General features: G+C 33.5%; 2 protein-coding genes across 2 annotated transcripts; both read right to left on the bottom strand.

Moving 5' to 3' along the window:
• Positions 1-12,727: 12,727 nt before the first annotated feature.
• Positions 12,728-14,648, bottom strand: SDG35 (SET domain protein 35). Its single transcript, XM_079063205.1, has one exon. The coding sequence runs from the start codon at positions 14,579-14,581 to the stop codon at positions 12,980-12,982; it is 1,602 nt and encodes a 533-aa protein (XP_078919331.1). The 5' UTR covers positions 14,582-14,648; the 3' UTR covers positions 12,728-12,979.
• Positions 14,649-20,794: 6,146 nt separating this feature from the next.
• On the bottom strand, positions 20,795-22,357 carry LOC145130566 (uncharacterized). Its single transcript, XM_079065344.1, has 4 exons — positions 21,914-22,357; positions 21,790-21,836; positions 21,261-21,506; positions 20,795-21,191 (listed from the first exon to the last, which is right to left on the bottom strand). The coding sequence occupies exons 1-4, from the start codon at positions 22,355-22,357 to the stop codon at positions 20,795-20,797; spliced, it is 1,134 nt and encodes a 377-aa protein (XP_078921470.1).
• Between the last annotated feature and the right edge of the window lie 371 nt (positions 22,358-22,728).

Below are 22,728 nucleotides of genomic sequence, written 5' to 3'. Positions count from 1 at the left end.
TAGGAGAGGCTCGAATGCTCAAAAATGGATTAATAAGGGACTTAAAGAATGAATGAAGCCCTTAAATCCATAAACTTGGCACTTTTATGCCAAAAGAGTCCACGAAAACCCCAAATATGAAAGAATAAGGCTTTGGGACGTCCTAATCCCAACATCCATCCAACCCATGACTCAAACATAACAATTAACCCAAAAAGAAAGATCTAAACATCTAGCCATCAAGATAAGAACTTGATACCTCAAACTCCTTGCAAAATGGATAATGATTCTGGATCCAAGGCCTCTTCTCCAAGCTTTAAAACTTCAAGATCTTCTAACTCCTTCACAATGCACAAAATGGACACCAAACTTCCTTCAAAGGCTCAAATGCTTAACAATGGAGGCCACAACTCCATTTAGGGTTTTGATAACAATGGAGGCTGATAAGGAGGCCAGCCAAAGGAACTCAAGGTCTTTAAATAGGGTGCAACACCCTAGAAATTAGGGTTTCCTTCCCAGCCACCAACTCGCCCAGTTGAGGCATCTCAACTTGCCGTGTCAGTTCATTAAACCCTCGCGATTCTTCCATCTTGAACACGTCGAGTTGGTCCCTCCAACTCGCCGAGTTCACCTTGAAATAGGTTTATTCTCAACAATTTCTCTTCAAGATTTTGGGTGTTACACTTTCCATACAAAATCTTATAAAGCAAATGTTTTATCTATTTATGATGTGAATTAAGAGCATTGATTTGGCATGCGAAATTAAAATGAACACAAAGAACATGGTGATTTGGGTTTCTAAGAGATGTATGCGATCATGAAAGGTGTTACAAAAAAGTATAAGCTAGATCTAGATAGATAAATAGCTCACACTAACACTCTCAATGTTACATATCTCAAGCACACCTCTACAAGTGGTATGAAACCCATTATATATAGAGGTGTTTACATGTCTCTTTCTTTCTCTCTCTCTCTCTCTCTCTCTCTCTTTATATATATATATATATATATATATATATATATATATATATATAATGTCACAAGGCAACACTACCATATGCCAGTGGGTCTACAAGAGTCAAACCATTACAAAGTCATACATGCATAACTTTGCACCCCAACATTATCGCCCTCAAAGTTAGGAATGGATGACCCGCTTCAATCTTTCAAAATTGAGCAACTTCACGAACCAAGCCTCAAGTGTGACACATGTAAAAATGCACTTCAAATCTTCAATTCTTCAATGACCTTCCAATTTGGGTTCTAGAGTGTGAAACCTTCCAAACCAAGCATCAAAAGGCAATTAGGAGTATCCAAACCTCCACAAGATTACCCAAATTTGAGCATAAAAGCACACCCCCAAAATCTTCAAATCCAAACCCATCATGAACTAATCACTTCCGAATCTCAAATCGAATCACTTCATAAACTTCAAATGCACAAGGTCACTTCGGTCTTCAAGTCCGCGTAATATGAAAAAATTCAACTTTCGAATTCTCATATTTAATCTCTCCCCCATTTTATAATCGAAAAATGATTATAAAACCAAAAAGGAGTGAGAAAGCGCTCAATTTGGAATATTTCTATACAAATCTCCCCTTAACACATGTCATAAACTTTTTGAAAAAATCCAGAAAATCCAAAAATACTTCAATTTTCCAATATGATTTATTCATGGACCGCCTTTGACGAATTTTCAAAAATTTGGGTAGAAACGGTCAATTTCGAAATTCTACAGTGACCCGGTGCGCCCAAAACAGCCTCGGATGCGAAACTGTACCCCAATTTCGAAATTGGGTATAAAGTGATAATTCGCATTAACTGCAGGGACCTGTTCGAAAATATTCTCATTTCTCAGAATTTTCAGCCCAATTTCGAAACAGAGTAAATTCTGTCAACTTGCGAAAATTGCAGGTTTTAGAAATGGAAATTCAGCAATTAACACCATTTTTCACAGTTTTTGTCTCCATTTCGAAGGTGGGTGAAAATGTTATTTCATTGAAAGTTGAAGGATTCGAATCGACACTATTTATTTCTTCTTCATCTGCACTTCGAAGGTCAGATGCGATCAGGGACCTTCAACGATACCCATTTCAAACCTTCGAAATCAAACCTTCCCAGTGATCCTCCCATTTCGAACCTTTGACGTCGAGTACTCAATTTTGAGACCTTCCCAATCGATACCCAAAACAATAACCTTCGTTCTCAACCTTGCACGCTCGACATCAAAATAATCAACCCCTAATTGAAACTCCAAACTAACTTGATGTCGACCTCGATGTCACATAGCAAACTCGTTAAACAGCATACTAGACAGCCACACATTCAAATCATGTAAGAAAGCCCCCATTAACCCATAACGAACTCAATTTCAATATGTAAGTCAATATACCAAAGGTGAATATACTTCGACATCTAAAACGATCTCCAAATCGCGACCTTATATGTGAACCTCTATCAACCCATAATCGACTTATACACATCAAAGACGGTTTTAACCTTTAAACCAAAACGAATCCTTGATCGACATCAACCCAATCGACTAAACTGGATTAGATATTGATCCTCCAATCCTTCTATTGACCATCGAACATATACTTTCATTCTCAATCAATCTACCAAAAAAAACGATTCCAACTCAAAAATGACCTTCGATGTCAAAATTCATTCCTTTCAACACCTAATTTCCTTCATTTGAAACCACCATTGACCAGAAAAAGACTTTGATTTCCAAATCATCATTCAAGTGTCGAATGAAACTCATATCCAGTCTTCAATGTCAAGAACAAATACTCAACCAATTTTTGAAATTAAATCCCAAATCAAGCATGATTTTGACATCCATAGCCCAAATACAACTTGTACAAGCCAATTTCCACCTTCAATTCAATGAATCACCCTTAAAAATCTGAGTTTGACTTTTTTCAAGTTTGACTTTTCAAATTCAAAGATCAACAAACATGAAACTGATGATTCTAATACCAAATTTCATATCAAAAAGTGGTTATACCATTGTTCTTCACCATATTCAAGTGTTCTTGGTAAACTTTATCCAAATCGAAGAAACAATTGATGGTTTCTCAACTTCAATTTGAACAAACATGACTTGGAATTGAACAAATCTTATGAAATTGATTTACAACTCCAGATTATCAAACAATACTAATCAATTTTCAAGAGTTGTTGAATCGAAAACTAAAAGCGAAACTCAAGAACACTAAGATTATCATTTGAAAGATGCACTTCAGAAAGTACGACTGAGTTTGATGACAAACACAAGAAAATATGGAGTCGGATAGATTTAATGAATCATTGGGCTTACATCAAGTTATTATCAGATTAAAAGAAAGTGCATGGGCTCAATAATGTGATGAACAGTAATGGTTCGTGATTTGGGCACAAACATATGAAAAATGGACATGATTAGTAACTGTTCATAATAACGAATCTTAGATGAATATCGCTTTGAGCTCAAAATGAATTAATAAACCGTAACCATAATTGATTTACTTTTGGGTCAAATTTTGATTCAAACGAACAATTGAAATTGAGAATCGAATCGAACAAAAGAATAGAATTGGATCGGGCTTGATCAATGAAAAAAATTATTGGATCATAACAAATGGGCTTTTCAAAAACAAATTTGATCCAATGAGTCAAAATGATCAAAAATTTCAAAAATGTAAGCACGTATCAAAGAGAATTAGAGATATCATCGAGAGACTCAAAATAAACGTTCCAACTGTGTTGAATGTAGCCAAATCGAGAACCGTTTCTTCAAAAATTGCTTTGATCTTCGAAGACCCTCTCTGATACCAATTGATGTGAATTAAGAGCATTGATTTGGCATGCGGAATTAAAATGAACACAAAGAACACGGTGATTTGCGTGTCTAAGAGATGTATTCGATCATGAAAGTTGTTACAAAAAAGTATAAGCTAGAATTAGACAAATAAATAGCTCATACTAACACTCTCAATGTTACATCTCTCAATCACACATCTGCAAGTGGTATGAAACCCACTATATATAGAGGTGTTTACATCTTTCTCTCTCTCTCTCTCTCTCTCTCTCTCTCATGTCACAAGGCAACACTACCACATGCAAGTGGGTCTACAAGAGTCAAACCATTACAAAGTCATGCATGCATAACTTTGCACCCCAACAATTTATTAGTTGGTATTTATACGCAAAGTAAAATTGATAATGTTCTAGGTATTATCCCAAGGAAATAAAAGGAGGACATTTTTCCGATTAGAAAGTAAATCAAACCAAGTGAGATTTAATTCATCTTTATTATCATTAAGGCTTTAGATAGTTCTTACCGGTTTGTATCTCAACATTATATTTGAAAACTTAAACAAAGGTTTCATAATTATGATTTACCATGTAAAATATAATTACAACTACTATAGTTGTTAATAAAGTTTATTTGGTATCTTGTGATAAATCTTAGACATTTATTAGTAAGGAAGTCATACATCACAATGTATAGTTCCTTAATAATTTATTTTCTCTACTACTTAGTGAAAATATCATTACGAATCTTTTATATATAAATAAGATTCACATATGTCAAATAAAATACATTATTTGCCTTTAAATATCCTTTTCTTGAAGATGGAATATGTGAATTTTATATATACAATAAAGATAACAATGTCAAAGATGAGTTTGATTTAAAACAAGTTTAAGTCAAAAGTATTTTGCATATAGAACTTGTTATTTATAAAACATTAATATTTAGTTTATAATTCTTATTAAGAGATCTAGTCTCATAAGAAGAATTCTAATCATTTTCGAATATGAAGGAGATCGTTATGAAAACGATTGAAGTAAATGCTCAATCATTCATAAATTAACCGAGACATATATTTAGACAATCTAAATTAAAATAGACATTGTTCCAAAACAAACATTGTTTCACAATACAAGTAGATTATGTTCCTAGCATAATTAATAAACTGAACTCCAAGAGTGCAGTTCCAACTTGATTGTGCTCAGCTGGTTACTCTTCTGTAAATATATGCAAGTCATTTACAAATATTAGATCAACATTAAGTACCAAGTACTTAAGTGTATATGAAAAGTATGATTTCTATCTAGTAGATACCTGAAGTACCAGTCTCTTCCAGACTTTCTTTCCAGATAAGAGGAGGAAATCCTTTTCCAGTGTCAGATTTCTCCACAAAAGAAACAAGATTCATTGTGACATCCCGGAATTTAGGTCAAAGACTGTGAACGGTCAAGTTCATAGTAAATCTCTTTGTAATTTGACTCATTAAGTTTTAGTGCATCTTATGTGAAATAAATGAGATCATTTCAACTATTATAAGACACCAAATGGTATCTTACTTCCAAATATGTAAACTGACAAACGAATCAAACAACTCAAACTCAAACCTTAGTTAATGCGTCTGAAAAACTAAAATTTCGTATTAAGCATTTGTGAGCAAAAAAATACTCTAGTCTCTTAGTACATGTTTCCCTGTTTCAGAAAATATAAAGAACGTCTAAAACGGAGTTCATATGCAAAACATACAACCGTTTTAAAAATCCAAATCCGATTGATGTGGATTTTAACATTGGAAATAGCCCTATATTTCTAAATTCGTGCTCAACTATATACATTTGTGCATGGAACATAAGTTATGAACAATTATAAGAATTTGATATAGTTTTCATAAAATATACTATATACATGTGTCTAATAAGCAACAAAATTTAATCATAGTGTATATATGTTAGAAAATTTTAGCACTTCAACAATACTAATATATACATGCTTTATATATGTATCAAAGACGACTTTAAAGATAAAGACTTAATAAACTAGTAATATTGACACTTTCTAACATGTGGATTTCGATATATATATATATATATATATATATATATATATATATATATATAACATATGCATATATACATTATATATATAAGGAATTGTTTCCTAAAGTCTTTAACAAATGTACATATGTATTGTGTCGTTTTGATTATTTAAAGGTCTATATAACTCATAACATATGCATATATACATTATATGTATAAGGAATTGTTTCCTAAAGTCTTTAACAAATGTACATATGTATTGTGTCGTTTTGATTATTTAAAGGTCTAGATAAATAAATATGCATCTTATATATTTTTATATTTAAATCTCATGAAATGATTAAACAAAAATACTATAACTTCCTAAATGATTAACTTATATATAGCTTATAAAGATATAATATATCTATGTATAGTTGAGCAAAAATATGTTTCCAAATATGTTTATAAAATGTCAAAAGAATCGTAATATGTGTACAAGCAAGTAGTATTTGATAAGTATTATTTGATGACCTTGAAATTGGCAAATTGGTTGAACACTACATAGAGTGTGAATTTCATACAAAGTACCATCCAAGATCATTCTTAGATCACAAAGTACACAACAATAATTTCTAAAAAAATCTGTAATTGATCACAAAAGTTTCACTCAATCTTCATCCCCATGTTTATCTATCCCTCACTTACATTCATACAAACTTAGCACAATGAATGATTAAAAGGAAAATGACATTGCTTCTAGTTTTTAACCAAAGTACATCAACCTTAGAAGCATAAATGGCCAAATATCTTTCATTCAAGAGATTTCAACCAAGAAAACACACCACTTGATGTGTTTTAGCTGTAAAAGCCAAGAGGCATCAGCCTTGTTTCCTTCCCTTCTTCCTCTCGACGAACACAATAAGCCAAACACCCCTTGGACTGCTTCTTCTACCAGCTTTCTTTCTCCCTAGTGTTCCTGACCAAAACGAAAAGAAGAAGAAACTAAGAGGCTGCCAAAGCAGCCCCCTGCTCACATGTTTCACTTCTCTTTCGATTGTGCTATTGTTGGAACAAAAGGAAAAAAAAGGGGGGAAGAAATCGACTAGGAGGATTCCAGAGCAGACCCTCATCCACTCACCTATTACTGTCGGTCGCAAACAGCCCTCGCATCCCTCTCGTTTGTCTCCTCCCTTCACCGACTCCATAGCAGATCCGAACCACCTCCTTGTCGTTGTTGCTTGCTCTGCCCCATCGAAACCCCTCATCCCCACCGATTGAACCTTTCACAACCCACACCTTCTCCGGTTGAGCTACTACCTTCAAAAACCTCACCATGAATGTTGTCACTGATCGCCTTCCCCCATCGCACCTCGCTATCGGAGCAGGAAGAGAGCAGCCTTGCTGCTTCTTCCCATATTTTTCTTTGGTCTCGTTAACCATCGGCGATGCTCCCTTCGCCTGCAATTGATCCGCAATCGTCGGACCTTTCAACTACCTTCGTGTTTCCTTTTGTCTGCTTTCGTTCGTTCCTCTATTACCCCCCGATCAAAACAGGATATGGGGCATAAAAGCCCTAATTCCTTTCAACTTCGACTACATGACTACATAACCCCTATGCAACATTCATTTCTAAAAACAAGTCCCAATCCCTAAACATCGGTTCCTTTTATTAAAAAACAACCCCTCCTTTGGTAATTATCAACCAAAATAATCCCATTTATTCAAGAAGTTGCATACCAGACCTTATATTTTGTTTAGGTTATAAAATCAGTTCTCCCTTGATTTATTTTAACCAAAGCAGTCCTACTTTGGTTAATTAAATTACCAAACAACCCCCCAATAGTTTAAATTCGTTACGAAACGGTCTTGTAAATATTTCAAAGATCAAGAAACGTGACTTTGCGGTTTCTCACGTCAATCTTCCTAAAAATAAACGAACTCTGAACAACTCGAACTCACGCTTCAAGGGTGAGTGCTTACGACCCCTTTTTAATATTTTTAATTTTTTTTTTGGGGGGGGGGGGGGGATACATGTGCCTATATACTGCGTTTATATAAACAACTTATTCTTTTATGCGAAAATACAATAATCCTAGTTTATAAAAATATTATTTAACAAGGTAACATATCGTCACAAATAAACTAGTATAAACTTTTTGTATACGTATTATGGTTATTTTATCGTGAAATAACTAGTCCACACAACAAATGCTACATAATACAAAAATATATGATTTTTATGTGACATTGTATATTATAACAAGCACGTTATAAAACTTTGTAGTATTTCAAGGATTCAAGCTATTACTATTCATATTTATTTATATGTTTAAATACATAAAGTTTATACATGTTTATATGTTCATTATTTTGAAACATACATCTTTATAAAAGCGAGTACATTAAACTTTTACATACATACCCAGCATACTCAGCTTTTATAAATTTATACAATGAAATTCATTATGCCTAGTGACTTAACCACAATTAAGTTAGGGCTGAGAGCTATTCACATACTTTTTAGTTAAGGGCTTTTTAGTGAGACAATATTCATATGCTGAGTCTAAACACTTAGCATACCCACACTACTATAACCGTTAATCTTTGGAGCGAGATACTTATGTATAGATCTATATAGGGTTGACATCCTCATATGCAGTTGCTAGCTACAACCTTGACCGATCAATCGAAGCGGGTGATAAGTGTCTACAATTGTTACTACAACGTCCAATGAAGTGTTGTAGGGGTACATTCAGTCACATAGCTCGGTTATAGGACTCACTATAAACATTAATTGGAATATCTCTCTCTCTCTCTCTCTCTCTCACACACTACGGGCTTGGTTGATTTAATAACTATTTTAAGTATGGATTTAGTTATACAAAAATACATTTTGGCTTTCAAAGATTATTTGCAAATACGGTTTTAAGTATGGATTTACTTATACAAAGATACATTTTAGCTTTCAAAGACTCTTTGCAAACACAGTTTTAACTATTGTTATACATACAAAGATAATACTTTTTAGACTTATTAAAAGTATTACTACTGTTAGTAGAAAACCTATAACTCTCACCAGCCTTGTGTTGACCTTCAAAACTACATGTATTCTCAGGAAATCACTAAACTAACATTCAAGACGGATTGGATTACATGTGATCTAGTTTACTTGTTGTTGTATTATATGCCTATCTGTTAAGGCAATTCATGTATCGCATACAATCATCCCAAAATCATACTATCACAAAATGCAGAATCATGAAAACTTGCCGAGGAGAGTGTACAGTCAAGCCTTCGCCTTCCCGAGATCATCAGAAGTACCCGAAACACATTTAAATCCACAACTGTAAGTGTGAAGCTTAGTGAGTTACCCAAAATATCACATACAACTCATCATAAATAAACAGTTATGGGTTATCAACAGTCTCAATGGGCTAACAACACGCCCTATGGGCTAACAACACACCCGGTGGGTTATCAGCAACCATGGGGACTATCAGTAGTCCCAATGGGCTAACAACACGCCCTTGAGCTATCAACAGCTCAATAACACATAATAGCAACAGCAAATAAGACCCAGTTGGTCAGCATGTACATGTACTATGACATAAGTAATACAGTGGGAAGACTCACCTCACGGATAGAAGCTAAAACAAAACAACTCACACATATGGTAGATAGATAAAACGAGACACCTAACAACAATAAAGAAGTACCCTCTCAGTTTACACCCTAAAACCTTAATTTGACCTAAAGTCAACCATGGTCAAAGTCAACGGTCAAAGTCAGCTCCAGCTGACCGTCACATTGTGGCCACCCATGGGTCATGTCGTGACACGGTTAAGACAGAACAGTCGTGAAACTAACCATCGTCAAGTCATGACATCTAGCCCGTCACGTCATGAGAATCGATCTGGACAGCTTAAAGCATTAAGCTCTTAATCCTTCAAACCATCCAGAAGACTTTCTCAAACCCAAAGGACCATAAAATCATAGTTTTTTAGACATGCATGTCTAATGCATTTCTTGAACACAAAGTAGGTCAAAATGAAGGGAAATGAGACCAAATCTCATGCATGGAATCCATAACTCACTACTCTTCCAGATCTGGGACAAAGGATCATAAAGGAGCCTTTAGAACTTATAAAGTTGCAAACTTTATAAGTTCCCAACACTCAAACTTCCTCAAACATTGATAAAAGTGCACAAAACTCTAGATCTACATTACTTGAGCTAAAATGGCATGAACTTGAGGACCTACAAGGATCCTATATCAACTTAAGATGATGAGGGAGAGACTTGCTAGCTGATATGATGCACCAAAGCTCATTCTCTTCTTCTCTTATGCATAAAAACACCAAAAGAAGCTCACAATCAACAATGGAGGATTAGGTTGTTCTTAAGGGTGAAGGGAGGTGATGGAGGCTAAGGGTGTACAAACCTTAGCCCCTCACTTCCCTTAAATATGGCGCAAAACACAGAATTAGGGTTAACCCTTAGGTGGTCGTCACGTCGTGACCACTTACTTGTCACGTTGTGACCCACAAAGGTGGATGCGTGTTTCTGCATCGATGATCACGTCGTAAGGTCTCATTCCTCACGTCGTGATCATCTTCAAACCCCATGATTTTACATCTTTGGTTGACCAAAAGCGTAAATGGATCATTTACCTAAAATATGTGTTACATATTTTATAGGTGTTTGGATTGTTAAAGGATCGAACGTTTCAAAACAAAAAAACAAAAAAGAAAAAAAAAAGCATCACTTGCTCAAAAGAAAAGACCTCCTCAAAATAACAAAAGAAGAAGCAAACATTGTCAAAAGTTGAAGAATTTTCAAAAATCAAATCATTCAAAAAAATTCTTTGTTCTTAAGCAAACAAATTTTCCAAATCTTAAAGTTCTTAAACCTACGAAGCAGAATTTTAGCAAAGACAAAAATGTTGTAGATACCTTCCATGCATGACTAGTTAAAACTATGGATTTGTCCAATGATAAAACTCCCTCACTTGAAAATATCAAAGAATCTTATGAAAAGTTCTTATCTGAGTCAACTCAACGTAGTTCATTGTTTGAAAAATCATATATTGTAATGCAAAATGGGTTTGTAAGGACTTGAGATGCCATCTTTTGATATTTCACATTCTTTGGAACAAAAAATAAATATTCATCATTCTGGTCTGAAAATTATTCCAAAATGGATACTGAAGTCCGAAGTCTCATCACTTTCAAAGCCAGTAACTATTTTGAAACAAAATGTTTATTTCTTTTCTCAAAGGATAAATTATGTTGCGAAATGGATTCAAAAATCTTCAATTAATACTTACACTCAAGGACCCAACCAGATTTGGGTGCCTAAACTCTCTCCTAGATATCACGTGATGTGTGACGAGCAATATGATAAGGAATGATATATTGACATCGGTTGCTCTCGTCACATGGAAAGGAAGAGGGAATACTTGAGATATTTTGGGAAGTTGAATAACAAGAGGATATCAAATTTGGAAACAATGAATTGCATATGTTGAAGGACTTAAACACAATTTGATTGGTGTCTCACAAATAGTTGTTGGAACAACTAATCAAATCACCTTTGATGAAGATGGAAGTGTGATTACCAACAAAATAACTAAAGAAGTGTTGTTGAAGTCGAAACTTACATAATTAAATATGTAGTTTAACTCAAAAATTCATAAAGTCTTCAAATCATCATTATGAGAAATAAGGTAGGAAAACATAATATTAGTAATCAAATTTGAATTGGGATCGTGTAACATCATTTTTCCACTACGATGCTTAGGTTACGGAGAAATTTAACTTATGATAATCTGTAAGGATCACTCCAAGTTTTAGGCAGAAAAACAGAGAGTTCACTTGTGGAGAAAAAAAAAACATGTGTAATGTTGATTTTTTTAAGAGTTCCAAATAGGCGAAAAATGTGTGTGTCTATATATATATATATATATATATATATATATATATATATATATATATATATATATATATATATATATATATATATATATTCATCACCTCTAAAATGTGATAACGACAAAGAAATCCGCAGAATATACAAATTAAAATAGTTTTTCAGAGAAAAAAAATTGTAAAGGCATGGCCGTCTTCCATAAGCAGTTTGGGTTGCAGACAACTTGAACCATCAAACAACTTGGTTATCATGGAGTTTGGGTTGCCTTCAAGTAGACCCAAAATCAACATGTTTCGTCAACTTGCCTTCAATCCAAAAGGTTTTCCCACTGCTTTCAAAGTCGAAAATATTATAGAGGTTTTAGATGTTGCCCAAACCCACCATGGGATCTCCCCCTTGACTCTCTCGTTATTCTTCGTGTTCGGGGTTGAACTCATCTTATATACAAGTGTGCACTCTGCACCTTGTTATTTGTATTATAACAATTTAAACCCCATTTTGGCACTCGTATTAATTTATGTTACATAAAATGTTCGGCTCCTCTAAAATCACCAACAATAACCACTAGTGTATCTTACGAAAATCCTACTTTTCGGTCATGAACATAGTTGACTTCTCCGACGACATTGTGATTTCTTGAATTAATTGAATCTCATAATATGTTTTAAAAAAAATATATCACTCCATCCAATTCCATCGTATGGTTATATATTTTTAACATAAGCATGTAAAAATACTAAAACTTTAGATAAGAATCAAGACCTCAAAAAATAAAACTTTTTGTAGAACATTTTGTTAGTTCAGTCACATGACATCAATATCATGACATGTACATAAACCATATCATATTGCATTTATCTAGTAGACCAAACCAAAAATATGATTTTTGCAATAAATGTTACACTTAGATAAGTATTTAAAAATCGTGTTTGATTCTTATTTAAATATCTAATATTTTAACAATAAACAATTTTGTAAAGACTATCACCATTAAATAGAAACTGCCTTTCATAAATATTCCACTTCGGTAACTGAAAATTTCAATGTTTCACTAAGTAGATCTTTAAACTTTGGTGACTAACTAAAAGAAATTAAAAGATCAAAACCATTTGTAAGAACTAAAATAGTTCGTCTTTTATCTATTCCAATATAATTTGGAATGAAACACGAACCCAAAAAATTTACCCTACAATTGCAATGAGAAGTTACTCTAAAAAACCCTAATGTGGAACAAATGCACATAATCTTCCCAATTTGATCAACAAATTAAACTTCTCATTGCTTGCTTCTTCATGACCTTCCCATAAACACCCCTTCCTAACTTCATTGCCTTTTCCATCTCCACCACACCACCACTACCACCATTCCTTTTCATACCTTCAAGAACCACCCTTAATACCCTCTCATCACCGCCAACCGCCTCAATGACACTCTCCACCACCACCTCCATCGCCGGAACTCTTCTCCCCCACTTCACCATCAACTTTTCTGATACAAAAAGCTCCGAATAAACCTTCCAAAATGAAGCTCTCAAATACCCCTTCATTTTACCTCTTACCATCCACCTCCTCATACTCTCCTCTAACTTATACACCATGTTACCAACATCAACCCCTCTTTCATACCCCATTTCAATCTCTCCCATTTCTTGTTTTTCAGAAACACCATTCTCAAATTTGCACCTTTTGCAATGACAATCAAACCCCCAATTCTTTGTCATTTCTTTTCGGGTTTTCAACGGCGAAAAAACATCAAAATAGCCTAATGTGATCTCTTCACCTTCTTTTATATCCCTCGAAGCATGAACAATCACATGGTCACCAATGTGAAATCTTTTCGCATTAGGGTTACACGAATGGTTGATAAAAGAAGCCAAAACCCATATCCCAACACCATGATAATCGTCATTTTTACCCGAAAATTTGCTTGAAAATGTTTCTTCAACAAGTGAATTCACATCCAATATGCTTAACGTGACTCCCATATCAATCTTTTCACCCAAAAAGCCACACTCTTGCTGGTATTCGGGCCTAAAACTACTTATATCAGGAACCTCAAGATCTTCCTCATTCTCACCAACAGATAACTTTGAAATCAAGTATTGTGTTCTTTTACAATTTGAAGTTGATGCAACAACTTTGTCTATGAAATTCTTCCACATTACCATTTGAGCGTTTTCACCCAAATCTTGAGTTTCGGATTCTGGCAATATCCCTCTTTCGGTTGCTATAGCTTTATTGACCAACAACAAAGAACCAACATCAATGTTCTTCGTTGCAAACAATCCTCTACCACTAATCTCAGATTTCTTAATCTCTAAAGCGCCAATATACTCTGCTAACTCAGGAAAATTACCCTTAAACCCATTTAAAACCCAATTACTAAAATCAAATGCTCCAGATCTTGATAAAAATGCAAGCTTTTTCGTTTTTTCCAAATACACATTTAAGGTTTCAGAATCTTGATTACTGGGATGATCAAGATTTGCAATCTTGAAGCAGTTTAAAGCCATACTGTATCTATCAAGATTAAGCAAGATCTTACCTTTACACATGAGCGTTTTGAAATGGGTGTTTTCAATTTGCAATGCCTCATCACAATCTTTGAGAGCTTGATCGAAATCACGGGTTTTGTATCTTGCTTCGGCTCTGTTGGAGAAGGCTAAACAGAGGGATTTTTGGAGTTTCGGGTCGGGTCGGGTTTGGGGATTAGAGATATGGGTTTGGCAGAGAGAGATGAGTTGGGAATATGTTTGGATTGATTGTTCCCATTCGTCTCTACGGAGAAGCCCCTTGGCTTTGAATCTGAGATCTTGCATTTTCTCTTCTTCTGTGGTTTGTTGTTGCTCTGGTTCTTTCATCTTCAATGGCAGTTCAAATCTGTGTGTTAGTGTGGGTGTTCTTTTGGGGATGGGTGTAAATTTGAAATCAAATAGGAAAGTAACGGTCATATAAGTTAACTGCAAGTAGTCAAGTCAAGATTCCTGTGATTGTTATAAATATTCATTTAAAATAATGCCTTTATAAATCTAACGGTCGAGTTAATTTTAAGGAGTTGCAATTAATGGCGTTTTGAATCTATTTACTTTTTCTTCTTTTTCAGGAGAATGATGAGCAATGAGTTTGGGTGAGAAAATATGCATAAAACTAGGCGTGACAATTGAGCGGGTTTTGACCCTGATCCGATCCAAACCCTTAAGAATTATATGGGTTTGGAGCATAGTTTTTGATTCGTTTACTCGTACCCGCTAACTATTTTATTAAAAGGGTCGGGTATAGATCATCACCGATCCGATCCATTTATAACTCGCCCCGTATAAATTTTAAAATTATACGTTTATATTTTATCATGTCTAAAGTTTAATTTTAATTTTAATCGAAAGTCCAAAGGGAAAAAACCCAAAGACCAAACTATTTGTACATAGGACTCGAGGAGTCAACTTCTGGATTGTCTATTAACAAGAATCATGGTATCATTTCATTAATATTTCATCAAGGAACCATTAATTTCATTTATAAATCAATAAAGTCATTATCAACCGGAAGAAAGTTTGTAATTGGTACTCTCTATCACCGCATTTGACATTCAAAAATCAATCGGAAGTAACTACAATAGTGAATTTAATTCCAATTGAAAGTCATCGAGTGTTTAATGTGTTTTCTAAATAAACATTTTTGTTCGATTATTTAAAAAACCTACGGGTTATGGGGCGGGTTTGGATATCTGTTGATTCGGTGGATAAGGGTATGGGTTTGATTATTTAAAACCCTGCGGGTTACGGAGCGGGTTTGGATTGGATTTTGAAATTTGTTAAACGGGTTTGGATTAAGGTCGATTCGCTCCAAACCCGCCCCATTGCCAGGTCTACATAAAACCATAAGATTTTCTATATTAAATATACAACATTTTATTGTTGGGCAAAAAGACATAATATCGATAACATGTTATAGTTTGTGTCGGTTGCCTTAATTGATTAAATAGTACAATAAAATTTTATAAATTTGTAAAATTGACATTATTGTATAATTAAGTAAAAAAATCATATAAATAAGCATTTTAATTGTGCAAAATCATAAATAACAAATTCTCAATTAGAAGAAATGTGATTACATAATTCTTTTTGCAAACCATGTTCTTGTAAAATCAAGAGAAAATAGATACTAAGGGTGGACGGAGTTGTGGTAAAAATTAGGATGGGTACGTCCAAGCTCATGACTCTACATTTACATGAGTTCAAAGTAGCGGGTTCAGAATGATGGTGGGCAACTTTATTGTGTACTCTAATTCGTTCAACTCTATTTCTTCGGTTTATACAATACGTTACAATATTTGTACAATAATTATTTTTATGTACTTTATAAATTAATTTTATATGTATTTTAAAATTGAAAATTGTGTAGGTTGCATGTTGGGATGGATGAAATTGATTCATTTCAATATGGATGGAATGTGTATAAGGTTGGAGAGAGTGGTAGCACTCTTAATATATTGTCATATAAGTTCTTTATGGATACATAGGTTTTTTATTGTCACCTAAGCTTAGTATTTTACATTGAAAAATATAGGAAGTATAGTGTGTGATTTTAAATTGGTTTTATTTTGAAAAAGAAAAAAAGAAAATAGCAACAACCAATAGTTTTTGTGGTCTCTCTCTCTCTCTCTCTCTCTTTCTCTCTCTCTCTCTCTCTCTCTCTCTCTCGGCTTAGCGAGTTTGGTGTAGCGAGCCCCCTAACGAGAGCTAGGGGCGGTGTTCCTTCTCCTAGCGAGTCCCATAGCGACTCCACTCCCGTTAGAACATACATAATGCAAGTAGTATAAGAGTTGAATGGGGTCATGACTAGGATTGAATAAGAGTTGAATAGAGTATGAGTGATAACATGGAGTAGAGATTAATAAAGAAGTTGAATGATTATTGAATGGTTCAATAGAAATGATAAAGTGGTGATTAAGATTGAATAAGCGTTTAATGATTTTGGGTGGTGTTATATATTAATAGATGTGTGTCAATCCATTGAACTCTATATGGATTGTGGATACCCTTAACCTAAGTAAAAGTATAAAGAAAAGTTGATGTGACAATGAACTAGAAGAGTAGAAACCGTATGATTTGCATGTTTTTTGTTGAACCAACCAAATAAATCATTAGATAATATAAGAATAACATGACTCATAAAAAAATTTCTGAAAAAACATCTCGACAACTCATTTTTTTTTACCGAATCAAATTTTGTTTTACTTTTCAGACAATATTCATGAATCATCGCAAAAATGAATCTTCGTTTTTTTTCTCTTCACGAAACATATTATTTTTACATCGTCTAATGATTTATTTTGTTATTTCACCGAAAAAAAAAAAAAAAAAAAAAAAAAAAAAAACCATTGGTATCTAAAATGATACCCCCAAAAACATATAAGAAATTATCCTCCAAGATGTGATCACGTTGTATAAAGGACTATAATGTTTTTATCATGTAACTCGGTCTCTATATATGTGTACAGATATTTTTGTATTCATATCCTCATTAATAAATGAAAATAATTTTGTCAAATGTCACTATATCATTAATTTGGACACATGTCATTTTTTGGTATTTTTGAATAAATATTTTTTCTATTTGTCATTTTCTCATTTTTTTAATCTCTTAATTGACATATCATATTTACACAGCAATTAATAATTGTTTTAATAAAAATAACCAATAAATTACAATATTACTATTTATAGTATTTAATATGTTTCCTTTTAAATTCAAATTTTAAATTTCAAATCTATATACTTTTTTGTTTAACTCTTTATATTTAAACTTTTTGTTTTATACGACCCGTATAACATACGGGTCTTACAACTAGTTAAAAAATATACCCAACTTTAAATGTTTATTCTAGATCACTATTTTTTCAGCTTTTTATGGTCTTAAATTTAAATATTTTTGTTTGAAATTTAACGGTTTTACATATTATTGGCCGCTTATCACTAATATGGCGTCTACGTGTCGCTTATGTAACATCTATATCAAGATTTTATCAACTACTATTATTTTGTGTTTAAATATAGTTTAATTAAACTTATTACATCATGTCACTGGCAACTGTCATTTTCATCTTCGCACATTCATTCTCATCCTCATCTTCTAGATTCGTCGATATTGTAAACGTATGTCAACTGAACATAAATAAAGCAATAGCTGATAATGTTTATAGTTTTAAACCCCCAAAAAAAATCAAGACACCATGTAACTGAAATAAAATATATTAACCCATTATCTATATAAGGGTCACACAAAATTTCCAAACTTCGGGCCCAAATATGTACTTTACAAGCCGGTACATCATATGTAACACCAAAAAAAAATGTTCTCCCTTTTTTAACATATATAGTTAAATATTTTCAAGAATAACTCTTGTAAATATTCACTTTGTCATCTATGAGTTTGTTTATTATTCCGTTGTGTAATAAATGACCTAATTTAGAGCGAAAATGATTAACCAAATCATGTTATAATTTTTTCCGCATATATTACAAAGATGCAAAATAAATATCTTTTGTAAAATAGAGATTTTATTTCTGATCATAGAGTGCCACATTTTCACTTTTTCCAAATTAGAAGTTTTGATATAACAATTTTCATCATTTATTATGTTAAAGTTAAATTATTGGTATTTTATAAGTTGTGATTTGGTTTCTTTACTATATTTTAAAGTTATTTTCCGTCTCTTACATAATTCTCTTTTTAGTTTTCGTTTTTATTATTTTCCTCAAGATGCATTTTCAAGTCTTATTTTCGTATGTCTCATCAATACATAATTTTTTGGATCGAAATTACATTTTGATATTTTTATGGTCAACTTGATATGATATAATTGACACGGTGCAATAAGTGGACTGGTGATTTTGTAAACCACGTTTTATCTATGAATTGTAAATGAGTTACCTCGCGCATTAAAGTTACGTTTTCGTCCTTTACATAATTTTGTTTTTATTAATTTCCTTAAGATACATTTTCAAACCTTATTTTCATGATTTCGTCCATCTCTTCCATACATAATTGTTTTATTGAAACTTTATTTTCATACTTTTGTGGTCCACTTGATATGGTATAATCGTCATCGTGCTATAAAGTTACGTTTTGGTCCCTACATAATTTTTATTTTTATAGTTTTTGTTTTTATTAATTATTGCAAACGAGTTCTTTGTCGCAATATGCGAGGTATTTAAATACTATTTATGTTTTAAATTGTTAGAGAGTACTAAATTTTTAAATAAATTCAAAACATTAAACTTAATTTAATATACACAATAAAATTATATGAATTTAGCTTATAATATAGGGATTATTAATTAAACTAACGGCATGTTAAGTTAATGTTAAAAAACAACTAACAAAATAAGTTTTTTCTTTTTTGAAAAATTATAAACATTTTCGAAATAATTTCTTCAGACAACTTTATTTTATCATCAAACATATTTTTTCTGACAAAAAAATAAATTTCAAACTGACACTGTGGGTCCATACTGATAATCCTCATTTCGAACACACAAAAAAAACACTATTATGGAATATTAAGAAAAATCTGAAATCCGATGAATTATTCCGGAATTCCAAAAAAAATACTTTTATTTTAATAGAATAAAAAAACTAGGTAAATAAACATAAAAAATGACAAATATATATGATACTATAATAATATTAAAAACTTGACAAAATTGCAAAAATGGTCCATGTGGTATGCAAATTTTTGGGGTTTTAGTCCAAACCTCGAGTTTTTTGGATGACAAAATTGCAAAAATGGTCCCTGTGGTTTACCGATTTCTGTGGGTAAGGTCCAAAAAAATACTTTGTTAGCAAAAAACGTCCTTATTTGAAGTTTGAGTTGTGGATTTGGTCCCTGCCTCTAACTTCCGTTAGAGGCACTTCGTTTACTTCCCCACGTGTCATGCACATGAGGGTATTTTTGTCTTTTCATTTATGGGACCAAAATTGCAATGTAATTTCTCTATTTAACCTCGACTTAAATCTGTCTTCCCCAACGACTCTCTCTTGACGAAAATGGTAACGATCATATGCTTCTGTGGCAACAATTCTGTGTTGCGCACGTCGTGGACTGCACTCAATCCAGGCCGACGCTTCTACGCCTGCCCTCTAACAATAAAGTAGCGTTCTAATTTTTGTAATCAAACACCTTATTGTTGCCCTAATTTTGTGTGCTTCGTCTTTGAAAGGACTCAAAATGTCGATTCCTTGGATGGTTTGATCCACCAAATGTGTGATCGTGCTAAGGCTATCATTCCTGGTCTACTGAAGAGCATGAACAATTTGAAGCTTTCAGTGAAAGAGTTAGGAGATGAAAATCAGAATTTGAGATTTTATCTGAAGATGACAGTGAAAGAATTAGAAGATGAAGTTTGTAAATTGAAGTTCTACTTGTGGTGTAGTTGGATTTTTTTTTTCTTGTTTTCTGGATGTGGAATTAGGGATTAGGGTTAAGTTCTACCTGTGGTGCTAAGGTTTTTTTGGGAACCTATTGTTTTGATGAATAGGCCTTTGTATACTATAATGGTCATTTCATGAACCTTGTACCTTGAATTATAATGTATGGAATATTATCTTATTTAATTGTTGTTATTGTGGAGACTGTAATGGTAATACAATGTTATTGTGGAGACTGTAATGGTAATACAATACAGGAAATGGTAATAAGAAAAGTACAATACCATTTTGGAATTTACTAAGTGTTATTGAATCAAAACATATAATCCATTCAGAGTCAATGAAAATTACAATACCATAGCACATAACCAAAAGCAAATTGCCATTACAATATCCAAGTTGAACAAAAAAGAAGCAACCACATGAGTTTTGGAATTGCAAAATAAGTTAACATACTAACCACTGTTAAAACAACCAAAATATGACAGTTTCTTAAACAAATTTCACCAAAATATGATTTAAGAACTTAACATTACACTTGATCATACGAACTACTCTTGACCATGACCCTCATTAGCCCCTCCACGCTCATGTTGACCTGCACCTTGACCTTTACATGTCCTTTTGTTGTGTCCTTTTTGTTTTCATTTACCACAAGTGACACTCCCAAATTTCCTACTAAGCTTCTCCACTACTTTGGATCCTTGAGGTTGACTTTGACTTGCTATCACACTATCAATTTGACTAGACTTTTCCTTTTGGCTCATTCTCTCCTCCATGGACTGTCTTCTTTTCTTCTTTGGCCTGCCAGACATTTTGTGGTGTGGCGGTGGGATAATTCTAGTGGGACAATCACTTTTAGGCCACATTGACCTACCTTTTATGGGTTCAACTTTAAAGTCATATACAGCCTTCCAAGTATCTAGTAAATAAAGTTTGTGTACCCAAGTGTACAGCTCCCCTACCCTTTCCCCATTGTCTGTCATCTCACTCCAAGTGGCTATGGCATGCCTACAAGGGATTCCTGTCAACTCCCACTTCCTACATGTTCATGTCATGTGGTTAATGTCCACAACATGTTGATCATTCCATGGTCCAGCTACCTGATACTTTCCACCACCATTCCACCTTACAATATACTCAGCTGCTTGTAGCTCATTCTTCTTTAACAATTGGGTTGCAGTAGGTGTGAGAGGACCTTGGCATTTCCTTTGCTCTTTAAACACATTGCAGATCCTCTTCATTAGATATTCCCTTATAAATTCCAAGCATGTAATGATTGGCTTGTCCCTTCCTTTCTCCAACTTATAATTCAGAACTCCACACATGTTATTTAGAACCACATCTGAGATGGCCCTACATGTATAATTCACAATTAAAATCATTGGCCAATCAAAAACAGTTGTATATCAAGTAATAAAGTCAATTTTATTTACCTGTAAAATGGCTTCTTGCCCAATGCATAGGTGGTATTTGATTCAACCAATCATGTGCAGCCCTGTCATACTCAGCTAACTCCCTCATTGTAGATTGGAACTCTTGAACTGTGGTTGTTGTTACACACCTTCAAATAAACTCATTGTACTCCCTGGCTCTCCACTGTTTCCTCATGTTTTCATGGATGTGTCTTAAACAATACCTATGCTCTGCATTTAGAAATAATTGTGCTATAACAGGTATCACACCCTAAAAGTAAATATAAGATTGAATCAATACATGTTAATTATAATATTGTAAAGAATTATGCATAAATAAAGAATTACCTTTTGCCTATCACTGATAAATGTGAAGTTAGAATTAGACCCCATCTCCAAATCATCCCCTAGACATTCCAAGAACCATTTCCAACTTGCAGTATTTTCAGATTCTACTATGGCATATGCAAGAGGATAGATACCACTGTTGGAGTCTAAGCTTACAGCTGTCAATATTTGCCCATGATAATGGACTTTCATAAAGGCACCATCTAGACCAAGAAGGTCCTTCATACCAGCTTTAAACCCCAACTTCAGTGGGCCTAAACATATGTAAATTCTCTTAAACTGCCTGGTGGCCAAGTTCGGGTTAGGCTCACTTACAACATCTATCTTCACCGTGGTGTTTGGATTAGTGGACTGTAATTCGAGTACATAATCTCTAAGCAAGTCATACTGCTTTGAGTAGTCCCCAACAACATTCTTTGTAGCCCTTTCCTTAGCCCTAAACATCTTATGCTTTGAAATCCCCACTGAGTATGTATGTTGAAAGTCTTCTTGTAAGGATCGAATTGGATCTGTGGGGTTTGATTGAACTTGTCTAATAATATGTTTTGCGAGAAAAGTGGATGTGCAAGCTCGTATTTTCCTTGATTGTGTTGGATAAGGTGTCTAAGTCCATAACTATTTCTGGTATGTACTTGACCCGCTTGGCATGGTCCATTTGGGTTGCATGGCATTGCAATACTTGGATAGACCAAAATGAGAGAAATGACACTTAAGGTTTATTAATATATTATAAGTTCTAATATATTAATAATATTATTTAATTAGTATTGATCAAAGAATTAATTTGGAATTAATTAAGTGATCAAAAAGAGACT

Source organism: Lactuca virosa, chromosome 8 (assembly GCF_052849685.1).
Source record: "Lactuca virosa cultivar CGN04683 chromosome 8, Lactuca_virosa_CGN04683_v6, whole genome shotgun sequence".
NCBI classification, from domain to species: Eukaryota; Viridiplantae; Streptophyta; class Magnoliopsida; order Asterales; family Asteraceae; genus Lactuca; species Lactuca virosa.
The sequence above is the reverse complement of the archived record's forward strand: the minus strand, read 5'-3'. Positions and strand labels throughout refer to the sequence as shown.